Source organism: Lagopus muta, chromosome 10 (assembly GCF_023343835.1).
Source record: "Lagopus muta isolate bLagMut1 chromosome 10, bLagMut1 primary, whole genome shotgun sequence".
Taxonomy (NCBI): domain Eukaryota; kingdom Metazoa; phylum Chordata; class Aves; order Galliformes; family Phasianidae; genus Lagopus; species Lagopus muta.
This window is the reverse complement of record NC_064442.1, coordinates 12,014,786-12,029,809: the sequence shown is the minus strand read 5'-3', so window position 1 is coordinate 12,029,809 and position 15,024 is coordinate 12,014,786. Positions and strand designations below refer to the sequence as shown.

At 34.1% G+C, this 15,024-nt stretch overlaps 1 protein-coding gene across 6 annotated transcripts in view; it reads left to right on the top strand.

The window, feature by feature from the left end:
- WDR72 (WD repeat domain 72) overlaps positions 1-15,024 on the top strand; it is a 106,603-nt gene that overhangs the window by 56,176 nt on the left and 35,403 nt on the right. For 4 of the 6 annotated variants that reach the window (XM_048956874.1, XM_048956872.1, XM_048956870.1 and 1 more), the window contains exons 16-18: positions 2,364-2,455; positions 5,199-5,281; positions 11,333-11,444. In XM_048956874.1, the coding sequence (XP_048812831.1) occupies positions 2,364-2,455; positions 5,199-5,281; positions 11,333-11,444 (287 nt within the window). Of the gene's footprint in view, positions 1-2,363; positions 2,456-5,198; positions 5,282-11,332; positions 11,445-12,246; positions 13,277-15,024 lie in introns of those variants that run through there. The other 2 variants (XM_048956873.1, XR_007379198.1) reach the window with 2 other exon arrangements.

Sequence of the window (15,024 nt, the reverse complement as noted above, 5' to 3'; positions counted from 1 at the left end):
AGTTTGAAAGAAACTAAGAACATGTGACTTTCTACAATTTGCTTTCTAAAAGTACAAAGTAGCCACACTTGCTCGAGCAGTTGATTTAGTTAAAACTACTGCATGCTCAAGGGAACAACTAAATACTGAATTTTAATTTGCTGCAGCATTTACTGAAGAAGTTAGTAAGATGGTTTATACAGCTTGCAAGGGTCCTGATCTACTAATTATTACTGCAGTAACCCAACTCTTACTAGCTCAATTACTAATATGGAAGATAAAAAGCAATTTCATTTTCTTTAGTCAGGATTCTTCTGTCTTTTCAGTATTTTCATTTTCACAGCTATATAACATTCCATCCTGTGAAAGTTTATTTTCTGTTGGCACATGAGTACAAATCCAAGAAATGTGAATCTTTATAACATTTAAGTTCAGAGCAGGTTAAAAAAATGTGTACAGACTAGCCAGTGAGTAAATACTTAGTATGTATGTAGCTGGTATTCAAATTCTTGCCCAATTTCATATTAATAGATAAGCACATTTATTTCTAGCAGCGTAGCTGAATGTCCAGGTATGTTACTACTGCAATACTACCATGGCCTTGTGGTTTACGATTTTAGGATTCTAACTTTCTTCTGCTAATGCTGTATCTCTTTGCATGTGGCAATGAAATACTCATTGGTCTATAGGGAGAATTATTTCATTGACAGACAACTGTGCCTAGATCCAGGGAATACAATAATAAAATTTAAATTTCTTTGGCATATCTGATTTTATTACTACAGGAGAGCGAAAGGATTTTCTTTTCTGTTAATCTGGAGAATCAAAACTGGAAAAATGCAGTTCATATATTATTGTGTATTCTTGGATGAAAATAATCTTATTTTGAGCAGAAATTCTGTCTTTGTCAGCATGTATATATTTATGTTTCTGCATAAACCATGAATTTGACTGTTAAGCATCCCCAGTTAACATGGGCTGAAGAACTCTTGACGAGCTTTTGTAAGTTTTCAGGTAATGACTTCAATCAGTAAGTTTCAGGATGTAGTATATTGGTCTAATATTGTCTACCCGACTGCATGAATAAAATTGTTGGGATGTGAAAACAATGAACAGTGAATTACATGTTTTGAACATGCTATCAAACCAGTACTAAACTGTTTTAAAAACAAATAAAAATATAGTATCTTTCAACAGGATTTGAGCATTTCACAAAACAAACAGTTTGCAATCCAAAGAAGAAAAAAGTATGAAAAGCATGATTTTGGAAGAAGTTGGAGATGAGTCTATAAACTATTATTCATGAAGATGTTTTTGAGCCTGCAATTTTTTGCAATTTGATCACAGTTGTGAAAATAAAGGAACTTGCATAAAAATGTCATTATAAAAGTGGGATATAAAAAGGAAAAAGCTATCACAAGATCTTGGTTTTGATATCTGTGTCTATAACAGCGCTCAAGCTGACAGTTTTCAGAGTTTAGTATCATGAAGTTTTTGTAGCAGTACAACTTACTAGTTGATTTTTAAAGATGAAATATTTTTAAATGCTGTAACTTCAGAGTCACTATAGAAAAGTATTTAGAACATTGTTTAAAATAGTGTAAGAGTTCAGAAAGGCTTTTCCCTTGCTTTCTTCTGTTTTCATTCTTTTTCTTCATTACATTCTTGAATTAGTCAGAGACAAGTACTGAAGGGTTTTCCTAAAGGTATTCATATACATGTTAGTCTCCTAAGTTCTAGCTCTGTATCAAAATCCCAAGTATTACAACCATATTCTAAATGAAAATTTAGAACTCTGAAAGACCTATAAAATAAAGCTATCGCTTTTAGACTTTTATGCTATGTAATAGAAAGATGACCCAAATACTGCATGAAAATTTTATCTTCATGCAATTCTTTACATCATGTTAAAAGTCATAATCAAAATATTTTGGGTTGTACGTATAGTTCCTGCATCTAGATGATGGTCTTGGGCTCATGGATATTTGACTGTTTCAATAGCAAGTTGAGGGTGAAAAATTCAAATTATTCTTGAAGAGAAATTATATCATACGTAAGTGAAATAGGTAGTAAGAACATTTAGATTAGATGTTAAGGGAAGTTTTTCACTGAGGGGGTGGTCAAGTGCTGTAACAAGTTGCCCAAAGAGCTTGTGGGTAGTCTGTGCCTAGAGATGTTCAAGGCGGGGTCGGATGGGGCCCTTGGCAATCCAATCTAGTACTTGATCTAGTGGCTGGCAAACCTGCCTGTGACGGGGGTTGAAACTTGATATTCCTGAGGTCCCTTCCAATCCAAGACATTCTGTGATTCTATGAATATCCACCTTTAATCAAACATAAAATTTTTGTATGTTCAGATTTTATTCAAGTTTCATATTCTTTCAGCCTACAGCAACCAGAATCTGTACACAGCAAATGGCAAAATGTGGAAGCAGCCATATCTTCATTTCCCAGTTTCTATGGAGAGTTACCACGCAGTAAGTATATGGAAGTATGGCAATACTAGCTTTTTATGGTGTTATGTTTTGCATGTAATTCATCACCTAAAATATATTGCTTATCTTCAATAATGAATATATATATACATTCTTTAGTTTTAATGATGTTCATAAAGAAATTGTATTAATCTGTTATTTTCTTTTGCGAGTATCATTTTTACATACAAAAGCATGTAGACTGATAAGCAATGCTGTATTCAAGGAAACATTTTGTGTGGCAAAACACATTAGCTGAATTTCTTAAGATATTTTCTAGTTATCTGAAAAACTGAAATATAATGAAATGGTCATCTTTACCCTCCCCCATCTCCCTCAGCACTGTTACATGCCCACCCTGCAATATATACAACCCTTCAAGCAAACTGTGCCTTAGTAATGTGAGGGTTATCTTGACTGTTCAATAATGCCCTTAGACTTTTGGCTTAAGGCAAAATAAAGTAATCTCTTCATGCTAATGTCCCACAGACAGTCATTCACTGATCTTGGCTTGCAGGCCACTGTAAATTTGTTCTTACAGCATGCAGTGAACCAAAGAATAGAAGCTGGAATGTAGATTTTTCTCAATATGTTACCTAGCAGATAGTGTTCCTGTTATAGGTTAAGTCCTGTCTAAATTGCTAACATGAACACTTTTAAGTAATGGCTTGACCTTCTGGTATGTAAATAAGCCTTGAAAACCCCATCTAAATCAGCTTTTATTGTATGTTTTCTTCTCTCTTAGACATGCTGTAATTATTATGTGATATAACTTGTGATGATAGCAAAAATACTTGCTAGAAAAAAGAAGGGATGATAAAAAGTAAATGGATAAATTGCACAGAAGTAGAGATTACTAAAATATTAACGACAAAGTCACATTAGAACAGGATCCTTCAATGTATTTTTACATAAAGCTGAAGTCTGCTGGGATGAGAGCAGAAGATAATGTTGGATAGGATACTGTTTCCTGTACTCTTTTTCAGTCTCAGGGATGCTTGTTGAAAGATCACTTTGTTTACAATAGAGTTGCTTCAGGTTAGCTCTTCTATCAGCTAGTAAGAACCGTCTCAGTGGATGGATGGTTGTGTTGTGTGTTTGGGTTACTTGTGAATTTTGGTGTTGCTTTAACACTTAAGAGTTGCCAAAAACAAATCAGTTTCCTGTTTTCAAGACATTATATTGTATTGGCATTCAGATATTAGTGTCTGGATTCAAAGGGTCGTACAACTAATTTGCTTGATTTAGGCCTGGCAAGGAACCTCATAGCAAAGTCCTGAAATGTGTGACATTTCTCTATTGAAGTCTAAATGAGGAAGAAGTGGACTGAACACGTGATGTTTAAATGCTTGTAGTTTAAATTGTGCTTTACTTTAGAAAGCACCTGAAAAGTCAATGTATAATAATAGAAGCCATACACAAATATATGGAATATATTTCATAACTAGCAGCCCTCCAGTTTTGCTTGCAGTTATTTGACATCCTTCACCACAGACAAATATTGTTGCCCGTAAGCAGAAAAGCAAATTGGGCAGATTAACTGCACAAAATGTAATTCAGTGTATTTTTGCTTAGACTTTACTGTTTATTGGTAAAGAAACATACAAGTTGTTGTAGAATTTACCTAGCAAAAACCATAGTTACATGCTCCGAATCTGAAAAGTATTAACAAAAGAGAAAGAACATAATGAAATGTGGTGGACAGATTCTTAGTCGTTCTATACAGAAGGACAAACAAAGTCATGCGTAGAAATTGGAAACTGCAGAAGTGTATGAAAATGATTTTCTGATCTTACAACTTAAAAGTATAGGTATTTTCTTTAAAACTGTAGGTTACATCATTTCATGGATCTTGAGGAAGAGAATCCTGTAATAAGCACTGGATGTAGAAAAGACTAAAACATAGTTATTTCTAGGTTCTTCATCAGCTTCTTCTCCAAGTTCAGAGGATTCACCACCTCATAATAGCATGAATAATAAAAAACTGTCAATGCTCTGCTTGTTTTTCTTTGTATAAGCAACTTTAAAACTGTGGAACAGCTCATTTTATGAGCATACTGCATTGCAGAATCTGTAGATATGCTTTTCATTGAATTAAGGTAAATTTGCTGCAAGCTGGAAGTGGGAGCAATATAAGTAGAATAGAATTATGTTTTTCCATCTGAGCCTGTTTTCTCTTTCTTATTGTCATACACTTACAAGGATCAAATGAGGAGAATTACATTTTTACCTACTAATCTGGGCATTATAGCTTTGATTCTTCTAGATTTGGTTGATTTTCAGTTCTTTTATACTTAGCCTTGTCCTATGTGAAACATATCCTATAAACTTCAAATTTAATTTGTTTGAAGGATCTTGGTACAAGTCTACAAAATGAACACTGAAATGCTCAAAGATTTGCTAGTCACAAAGCATAAATTCCTGGGTTTGTATAAATTTGCACAGTTGTATAGATCTCTTCTAAATTAACCATTAGATTGTACATAGTATAGTATGTTTAAAAGCCATGATGGGTTTGCTCTCTTTGCAAATAATTAGATCACTGTAAACAAAATGAACCAATATGATGTTGGATGAGAATAAATGTATGCATGCCTTATGCTTATGTTATGAGATTAAAATGTTTTCTGAGAAATTATTTTCACTGAATTGTTATGTTGCTGAAGTGAAAAATTCAAAATGTTAAGTATCCTTCTTTTTGTCAACTGTGTATTCTGTCAGTTCATAAATCGCACATGTTTTTTAGATAAGAGTAGACGCCGTTCCTCTGATTTTGCGAATGCTTCACTGCTGAAACTCATTTGTTGTTGGAGTGACCAGTCTATAAAGGTAGGAAACAGTCTGTGCTAATTACAATAATGAAATCTTTAGGTAATATTGACCTTAGTGTTTGGAATCTTTCACACGGTGCAATAGTTAGTAATGTATGGTAAAAATATCACATAACTCATGTTATTAGTATCTTCAAAAATCAGTAAAAATTTCAGTATGGGATATGCTACTAATGAAACTATCCTGCCTTTCAGTACACATTTAAATATGGGAAAGCAGCTGTTCTTTAATCTGAATGAATAGTAATTATCAAGCAAAGCATGCTTAATGATATTTTATCTTGTGTTTTAGAGATGAATTACCTGTTCTTCGATGGCTACATGTAACTTTTTAAGATGTAAAGGCTATAATAAGGGCATCATCATACATTAATGTATTATGCAGGAAACAGAAAATGCATTCTTAAGGGCATATAAAATCCCATATATAGCATTAGAACACTCCTCAGGAATGAGCTAGAAAACAATGTAAGTTATAGATTTCCAGGTCAGTTGAAGTTGTGTCAATGAAAGCTCGTGTTAGTGAAAAATCCCACGTCTGTAGAGGTGAATTGCTTCTTCCTGAGAATTCACAGGAAACTATGAAGCAGTCTGAAGAGTGAAATGTAGAATTCATTTTTAATTTTTGAAATATGCATTTAAATAAATGCATGAGTCAATTAACGTTCAAAATTAGGAAACTGAAGATCCACAAGGGATTTTACTCTAGAAAAGGAAATAACTGTAAAAGGTCTATTTTGTGATGCTACTTTTAAAATTGACTGCAATTCTTTGCTTGTTGTCAATTGAATGAATATTTTCCAGGGCTGACACAAGGGATGGCACCATGGTGGTAGATCTCTGTTCTGTTAGAGAAAGATTTTAATGGTTTCTGTAAATATATCCAGTTGAATTCAACATTTTATCTTGAACTTAACGGTTATTTATCATATCTCCATTGTCTACATGTCTTGCACATTATTTCAGCATTCTTCCCTCACAAACTGCCCCCACTTCTCTTATAGTAATTTTTTTCTTTCTGGAATCTTTTTTTAATGAAAAAAAGGAAAATAGTAACTTAGTTTCTATAGCTGCAATTGTCACGTGAAATCCATTTAATCCCTTGCTGGCCTGACCAGCTGCTAAAATTCTTTATGGAGTAGAGTTATATAGTCATGAAACTAGCATTTGCAGCATAGCTTATTATGTAAGATCTATGTATTTATATCTCCCGATGAATTTAGTGCCTGATCAATTTATACAATGCTAATGGTCTTATCTGCCAAAGGAGATTAGTCTGCAGGAAGATAAGATTTGGAATAAGCTACATCATATCTTTTTCTTCTGAAAAGATTTTATATCCAGTGAAATTGTGAAGTACTGCAAATACCATGCTATGAGCTCTACTCACATTTTCACATTATTCAGACAGTGGTTTGTAGCTGCAGCGATCTTTGCAAACCAGTTTTGTAGCACAGTTTTTTGTTTGCTTTAAGCAATTGTAAATATAATATTTGAAATCATTTGTGTTACCAACAGTAATGAGTATTCAGCTACCCATGGCTTACATAAAATGATTGTTTTATCGATAATTGGATGGCATTATTAACGCTCTCTTTATACACCAACAATTCCATTGCCAACGTATAAATCCTGAACAGCCTGATTAAGCAGTCATGTACATCCAGCCCAAGTTACCCTGCTTTAAAAAGTTTTCTTTTTTTCTTTTTTTTTTGTGGAGGATACTGATTCTGAGACATGACTCAAAGGACTTGCCATTTATTGATTCTTCATCTTCTTACTGTACTGTAACAGGTTCTGTGCAAGCAAGGAAACGGAAAGAACCTGCTGCAAATGATTGATCATGGCTTGACTGACTAACTGACTTATTGAAACTGAAGGGCCAAGGGAGGGTCTTTGTCTTAAACTTTAAAAATGCATGTATTTTTAAAATATTTTTCCAACAATTTTCCCCAACTGATTTTAATGCGCTTTCCTGTTCTTCAAGTGAAATATAGCATTTTGTTGCTACACTCCAACCTTGCCCTGAAATTTTGCTGGCCTTTTTAGAAGTGTGCATACACACACACGCACACACACACACACACACACACACACACACAATGACTTGCCCTGAAATACATAATAATGAGATAGCGGTGATGTACTTCTGCCCTTAGTTGTCCTTTTTCTATATTTAAAATAATCTGCTACTCTGTTATCTTATTTGGTTATATTTTATTTTTATATTCTACATTATTATATTATTGGTGCTTTATGAAACCTTTTTATGTCAAAGAATGCACATTAAAACAAAGTTTCTAAGAAATATTTAGTAAATGGTCAAACTGCAGCACACAAGTAGTTCTTTGATGTTGCTGGATCTAACAGAGATAAGGATATTTTTTTTTCCACCAGGCACTTTCTTTTAAAATAATTCCTTTGCTATTCCTAGGCTCCTTTAAATGATAGATGTTTAAACGTCTCCTGTCTTTGCTTCTATAAACAAGGATTCAATTCATGACAGCATGCAAGCAGTCTATCATACTTGTATGGCACACATCAGTCTATGGGTCCTCAGCAGTTTGCCTCTGTGTTATGTATGATGCTGTCAGGGCACCGTGGTGTAGCACACCCATATGGAAATGTCTGCTTAATCACATCAACTACTAATACCTTCATCAGCAATAGGAGTCCTGCATCTGTTCCTACTAGTTCAGATATACCTAGTCATGAGACAGTTCTAATTTTAAAACTGTCCTCTTATATATAAACCCAAGTAATAAGATCTTGTTAGAACTTGGCTGTATTAATTCAGGATCATCATCAGAAAAACAGTTTATATAGCTTCAGTGTATAGCATTTGGGTCCTGGTTTAGATGTTCACAACCTCTTCCCCCCCCCCCCCCCCCCCCCCCCAACCCTCAGCAGGTATTCCTGTTCTTTGCAAGAAACTTTGCACTATCTCTAGCCATTTAGCTAGGTAATTTTCCCCTTAGGGAAACTAATGATGTCATATTTAAATCTCTGAAGTAATCATGTGCATGAGGATTGTAGTTGGTTTAGCTTCCCTCTTTCATCTATGGGAAAAGATGGACACAGAATAGAAACTGTTCAGATTTTTGGACTCTGGACTTTCTCATCTCTTTCTATTAATTTATGCAAAACATCTGTATTTTTTTTGTTATTTTAGTTACTTAATTTCTATTAATATCTAAAATAAGATGGGTGAATCTGAAATATTTTACAAAGGTTTTTACTTGAAAACGTTAGACCACCTCATTTCAAGAACCTTGCTGATAAGATGATCTATCTTCTCTACTGATGTTGCTTAAGTTTGCACTGATTTCCCTAACAAGCTCTGAATGCGTTTCTTTTTACAGTACCTGATTCTTTACCTGTAGCCAACTGACTACATTATTAGCGTCTAAACAATAATAATTCTCTTGATAGTTGCTGCCCAGTAGATCCCCTGTATAGCCATACCACTGTGCTTTAGAAGGAAGGAAATTAATTTACGCTCAAAAACTGCTCAAAAAATCATTACAGCTAGTGCATGGTAGGTCACAGCTTCTTCTTCCTGCCCTTCACCACCTCCCCCCTCCCTCCCCAATATATCTATCTGTTCTTGTTGTAGGAGCTTTAAATTAGAGGAAAGCAAATTGGGTACTGCAAGTCTGATGTTTTGATCTGTAGGGTTTTGCTCACAGATGTGACTGTTATGGAGGTATCTGGGAGGCAGCTTCTGGAAGGCTCAACCCTGCAGAGGTTATGGTCTGAGCAATAACCAGGGGTGATGTCTAATGCCTTTTCTCATCAAGCCCAGTCATTATAAAGAGAATAGTAATGCCTGGAAATAATTGATTAGGAGTAGAAAGGAAAGCCAATATAACTTTTCACTTATCTTTCTGAATTGTTCTCTGGTATTGCAGCTGCAGACCCTGATAGTCAGGCAATTGCCTTTTACCCTTGAATATCTCTGTTTGTAGTTGGACATATGCTATTTATACTTCATCAGGTATAACCTTAGAGAAGCATAATTTCTGTCGTCTTTCACAATCACGGATAATAAAAACACATTAGCCAACAAGATAGCCAATACGTGTAATCCAGAAGGGTGCTAAGAGTGGACTGGAAAATGTCAAAGACTAAAACTGTTCACTTAAATGTGCTTTATGTTAAAAACAGGTAAATCTTCATGAGGTTTTTAAACTTCGTGATAATGTCAGATGAGGTATATGGATTGCTGGGGAAAACACAGTGAGAGAACAAAACCAAACGTGAAACCACAGCGAGCCCTGTGGTAATGTGGATTCAACAGAATGATAGACAGGCTGCCTGCAGAGACATACAGGTGCTTCCACAATATCATGTTGTGCCATTTGGAGCGGGTTTTTTATTCTACTCTAAGATGTTAGAGGAAATTACATGTTACAAATGCTGCCTGGATGGCATACACAACAATGGAACAGATAATGAATATCTGATCCAAATTAGTGGCATGTTTTTAGCAGATCAAAAAACACAAGAAATAGGTAATGTGCACAATTTCCTTGTGTGATTCTTGTCAGAAATATTCGTTCTGTCAGCAATTTTCTTAAGACAATGAAAACTTCTCAGGGCTTCAGTCTCTTAATTACTATAGATACGTTGTAAGAGTCCGATATAAAGTAGGATCTGTAATCACCAAAGCTCAGTGTTTTATGGATGTGAGGAAATGGAAACTGCCTTTGGTTTCCCTTGTAAAATAAAGTACTATTGTGACAAGATGAAGGTTTACACTATGTAACAGTACATAGAACTGGGTTCATTTGCTGTGAAATTTCACACTGTGGACCTGATCAGGGTATTCTTGTCTATAATAAGATATTTTGTCATGAAGGACACCTAAAAGCCTTTGTTCTGCTTAATGATTTCAATTTATAAGAGTGGCTAGAACTGTGACTGAGGATGGCCTGTGAATTCACTATACTTGATTAGTGAGATGAAACTCCTCCAGGCAGTTTGAGGGAGTCTGCATTTAATTTATTAACATAAATTTACACAATATAAACATGAACAAATATATTTATATTATAAATATTCTATATTTAACTTATTTTCATATGCAACTTAAATTCACGTTTATATGGTGTAAGTTGTCTTGGAAACTTTATATTTTCTCTGTCTTTCTGTAAGTCTCTTGTAGTTGAGAATGACTACCTGAGGGGGTGAGAAACTTTATCTGCTCTCTGTAAGACATAATAAATTAAAAGAAGGTACGCGTGCTGCCATTCTGTGCTATGCTGAAATGTAGGAAATGCAAATACCTGGGTCCATTGTGAAAGGTTTCAATGTGATTTAGAAATGCCTTAGGTTTTAAAATTTCCCAAGTTCTCCTTGGGCTTCTCTGCTTAAGCAAAGGCAAGTAAAAATTGTAACTCTGCCATATCATTTACAAACTGCATTATCTTAAAGCCTGTATGTGGTGCAACATGTATCATGTGCTATTTATAGGCTGTCCATATTTACAACAGTTTCTTTTGGATAAGAGGAGTTAGTGGGGAATTTTACTCTTCGTATTGGGCAAAAAAAATTGTATTCACATGATTAAGCTGGAGGAATAGGAGATTACTACTTATAGCAAAATATTAACAAAATTTTTCAGAGACCAAACTAATCGTTACTTTCTAAATCATTACACTTCTAAAAACATCAGAGTAGGAGGTTCTTATTCAGTCCATAAATCACTGTTGCAAACATACAAATGAAGGTATTTTCTTCAGTAACAAGTATTGCAATGGCCCCCTTGTATTGAAGAGGCAGTAGACTGTTGGTTCTAATTTTGAGACTAAGGAAAATGAATGTTTAATTTGTGAAGAGTAGTCACAATTCATAACTTGCATCATTTTTCTGCTATCCAGTTAACATTTGGTTATTCATATTGAGCCACGTGATTATCACTGTCTAATGGTAAAAGTTACCTTTCTAATGGCATCTGCTGGAACTGTCTTAACATTGTCTAGTATTTGTTTAAAATTGTGAAATTGAATTATCAGTATCATCCAATAATAATTTGCATTTATGGCAGATTATTGAGGCAATGCAAGCAGTGCTGTTGGCAGAAGTTCAGAGGACTGTGACAACCTTGAGAAAGACAGCAGCCTGCAGAGAGCCATTGGCTATATTAGAGAATGGAAATGGTAAGTTGCAGACATGGCCAAAGACTGGGAAAGCTAATCAGATGAATTTGCAATTCGTTAAAAACTTTGTTATACAAGTACAAAATTTATTGGTATATTCCTTTAGCAGAACATCTTCTAGTACTCAAAAGAAGTTAGCAGAATGAGTTCATAATACATTATTACCATGCAAGACAAGTTTACTGACCTACTTCTGATGCTAGCAGGCCTATAGTTTTTTTCAAATGATTGCTGGGGAGTTAAAGGACTTCTATTCTCTCAACATTAAAGAAGAACAGATAAAGTCTCTTTGCTTGTGCAATTTTTCTTACAAACAGTAATTCTGGTATTGTAAATACATAAGGGAAGCAGTGTGCTTGAAATAGGAACAGTAAAACCTCATTAAAATTTTTACAAATTTCTTTTCCATGACATCAGTCTTAGCACTAAAAATTAATTGCTTGACGTTATAACTTTGAAATCTAGTATAGGATATTTTATTTTTCTTTTAGAAATAACCTCTCTGCAAGGAGATATCAAATGCATTTTACAATTAGATCATTTCATTTTACAAGAAGCCTACTCTCCGCAACTTTACAGTGGTGCTAATGTTTATAGTAAAAAAAAAGATTGAGCTAGATTTTATATTATGAAACTAAACCTTCTTTTTCCCCCTAATCCATTAGCTGAGTCTTAAAATAAAATGGCTTGTATTTCGGATCCTATCTTAATTGTGAGCCCTCTCTTGGGAAACTAACTTATGATCTCATTGGATGTGTGTGCCTGTCACAAAAAAAAATTGTTATGTATTTGTTTCTTTCAGGGTGCTAAAACCAATACTTGTTTCAGGCAGCAAAACAGTATGGTCTCTCTAAAACTTGAATTGCTGGAATATAACAAACTGCAAACACTTGAGTAATTTCTATGTATGAACTTATTCTTTGTTTACACTTGAGATTGCTTTGGATCACTTTATTGCTGTACAGTCTGAGAGAAGATGCACTGTAACTGAAATATCCCAAAATATTCATCACAGTATATAAGCAAGTAAGCTTGTTTTAGCCTATTATGGTTTACTGATAGGCACTGCAAAACTTGCTGATTTTATTAAGAATTTAACAAAATCTTCAGGGATTTTTCGTAAGTTAGAATAAAACTGGTTTGGGGATGTAATTATATGTAGAAATTGTTTAAAACTCGCTCAGGACTGAGTCCAGTCAGTGTAATTACTGAGACACATAATTATATCTGGTTTTACTCATTCATTTGATACATAGGTCATTTTATATCTTACTAAATCTGTATAGATGAGTGGCACAGTAGCAGTCATCTTGTGCAACATGAAGATAAAGGTTAAATATTGTTTCAAGTTCAAGTCATAGTTCAAGACCGGGAACATGCTCTGACCCCTTGAGTAGAAGTGGAGATCTGAATCATTATACTGCGTGGAATTTCTGTTTTACTGGAATTAATAAATTCCCAAGATTTTTTTAATGTTGATTTACTCATTACGTTGCTACTGAAGTAAACTGAATTTTTATTTAAGATGTTGAATAGAACTTTCAGGATTTGGCATTCTTATCTTTAAAGTTTTTACAGGTTATTGCACACAGGGCATTAGCTGTGTCCTACTACGTTCTCCTATTTTATTAAAAGGAAATATAAATGCAAACAGTTGTAATTTTCTAATGTCAGAGATGTGATCAGTTGGAACAAGTTCCAAGTATATTGGTAAACTTTGGTTCTGTTCATCAGAGAAGCTGAAGTTTTATCTGTTTTGTTTTCTTTCTGACATTTATTTGTAATTCTGAGGAAGTACATTGTACTGATCCTGTCTTGTTTTCTCCTAAACACTCATATTAATGGTACTACTAATGATGTTGTTTTCCATTGCCAAACTAAGAGGAAATGAATCTGCTGGTGTTCTTTTTTTGTCTTTAATTTGCAGTATTTGATCTTATGACATACATGCGTAGTAATACCCGATCATGTTCCAAACTTGCTAGACTACTAGAAAAATGGCAGAAAGGCTCATTCCATTTCATCCAATAGTCCTCTGATTGGATACAAGTAAAAGGGATAGTCCCTTTTGTAGTTCATCTGAGCCCACTGGGCATTCTGCAGTGATTTTTCTTGTGAAGTTCTACAGAATTGTTTCTTTTCTAATGGAAATCTCAAAACACTTTCAAAGGTAAAAGTTAGAAACTAGCTTCCTTCCCCTCCAGTTGAGTGTTGCATGTAGGAGTGTAAATTCCTTTTAGCTAATGCACTGAAGCATTTTCCTATGTGCCATCCTTGGATGCCTATTTCTTCTAATGCATAAGGATCCAAAATTATATTATCTGAGACAGCAGTAGAGCAAAAAAGTTTTTCTGGCATTGTGCCTCAGTTTTTTGTTAAATGTGAATAAATACATGAATGTGGATTCAATTATATTTCAGAAAAATTGTTTTAATTGTTTTTGTGTTCTGGTATTCATGATCAAATATTAAATTGAGGATTTGATGCAGATATTTCTGAAACACTGAAAGCTGGAAAAATTAAAAACAAATACAAGACTTGTGCTTTATTCCAAAATACAGTATATTATTTTAACTGCCACTTGGATTTGTAAAAAAATTACACTGCTATGTTTTGATTACAGTAAATTCTAGTTAACACTTAAAAATCCTTAGTTCGAGAAACTAATAGTTCTTCAGGGTTTTAAGTATGTATATTTGAAAGCTATTATCTATAACCTTGTCTTTTATATGTGATTTTGGAGCTTTTTAAACTAATAAATTAAGTAAATAAGTTCTTGCAGGAAGAACAAGCTGATTCTGATAAATACCAGCATGAGAGCACAGTCTAAGTTTTAGAATTTAAAGTATTGTCAAATACTCATCTATATATCTACAAATAAAGAATTCTATTTCCTCATTAATGATAAATCAATGCAAGCCAAGATATAACAGCTTCTGTTCACTTAGATGTGTGTAGTGAGCTGCAGCAGAGGCTTTCACTTATCTTAATTTCAGAAATCAGTCTGGGCACATGCAACTTTTCATGTGACCTTCATGCACATCTTTTAGGAAATCTGTCTGTATAACAAGTGAATCTTCTTGCTTGCCTGCAAAGTCTTATTGTTTTGTCAAGAAAGTGCAGATGAGGACAAGGGTTGTTCTTCTATCTTTGATACTTTCATTGTGTCTTCTTCCTATAGTCTCCTGCTTATTCATATTAGTGGAGGTGAGGTTTTTTGGCTGTATATTTAAACAAAAAAAAGTTGGATTATCGGTGAGATTACTTTCAATGAAAACTTCAGCTTTGATTGCCTGACTGCTGAAAACATGACTGATGTCTTTATACTTCCCTTACTATACTGCTTTCAAGTTTTGATTTAATTCGTGTCATATTTAATATTCATTCTTTAAAACAGTTTTTCTTGCTGTTGCTTAGTTCTATATCCAACAGTAATCAAGAAATCAAGCAAAATCTGGAAAAAGGTGTCCAGTTAGAATATCTTAGAACTAGCAGTCACCAGAAAAAAAATAAAAGGAGATAAACAGCTAAAAGGGAAAGAATAATGGGCAGAAAGAAACTAAAGTTGACATGAAAGTCT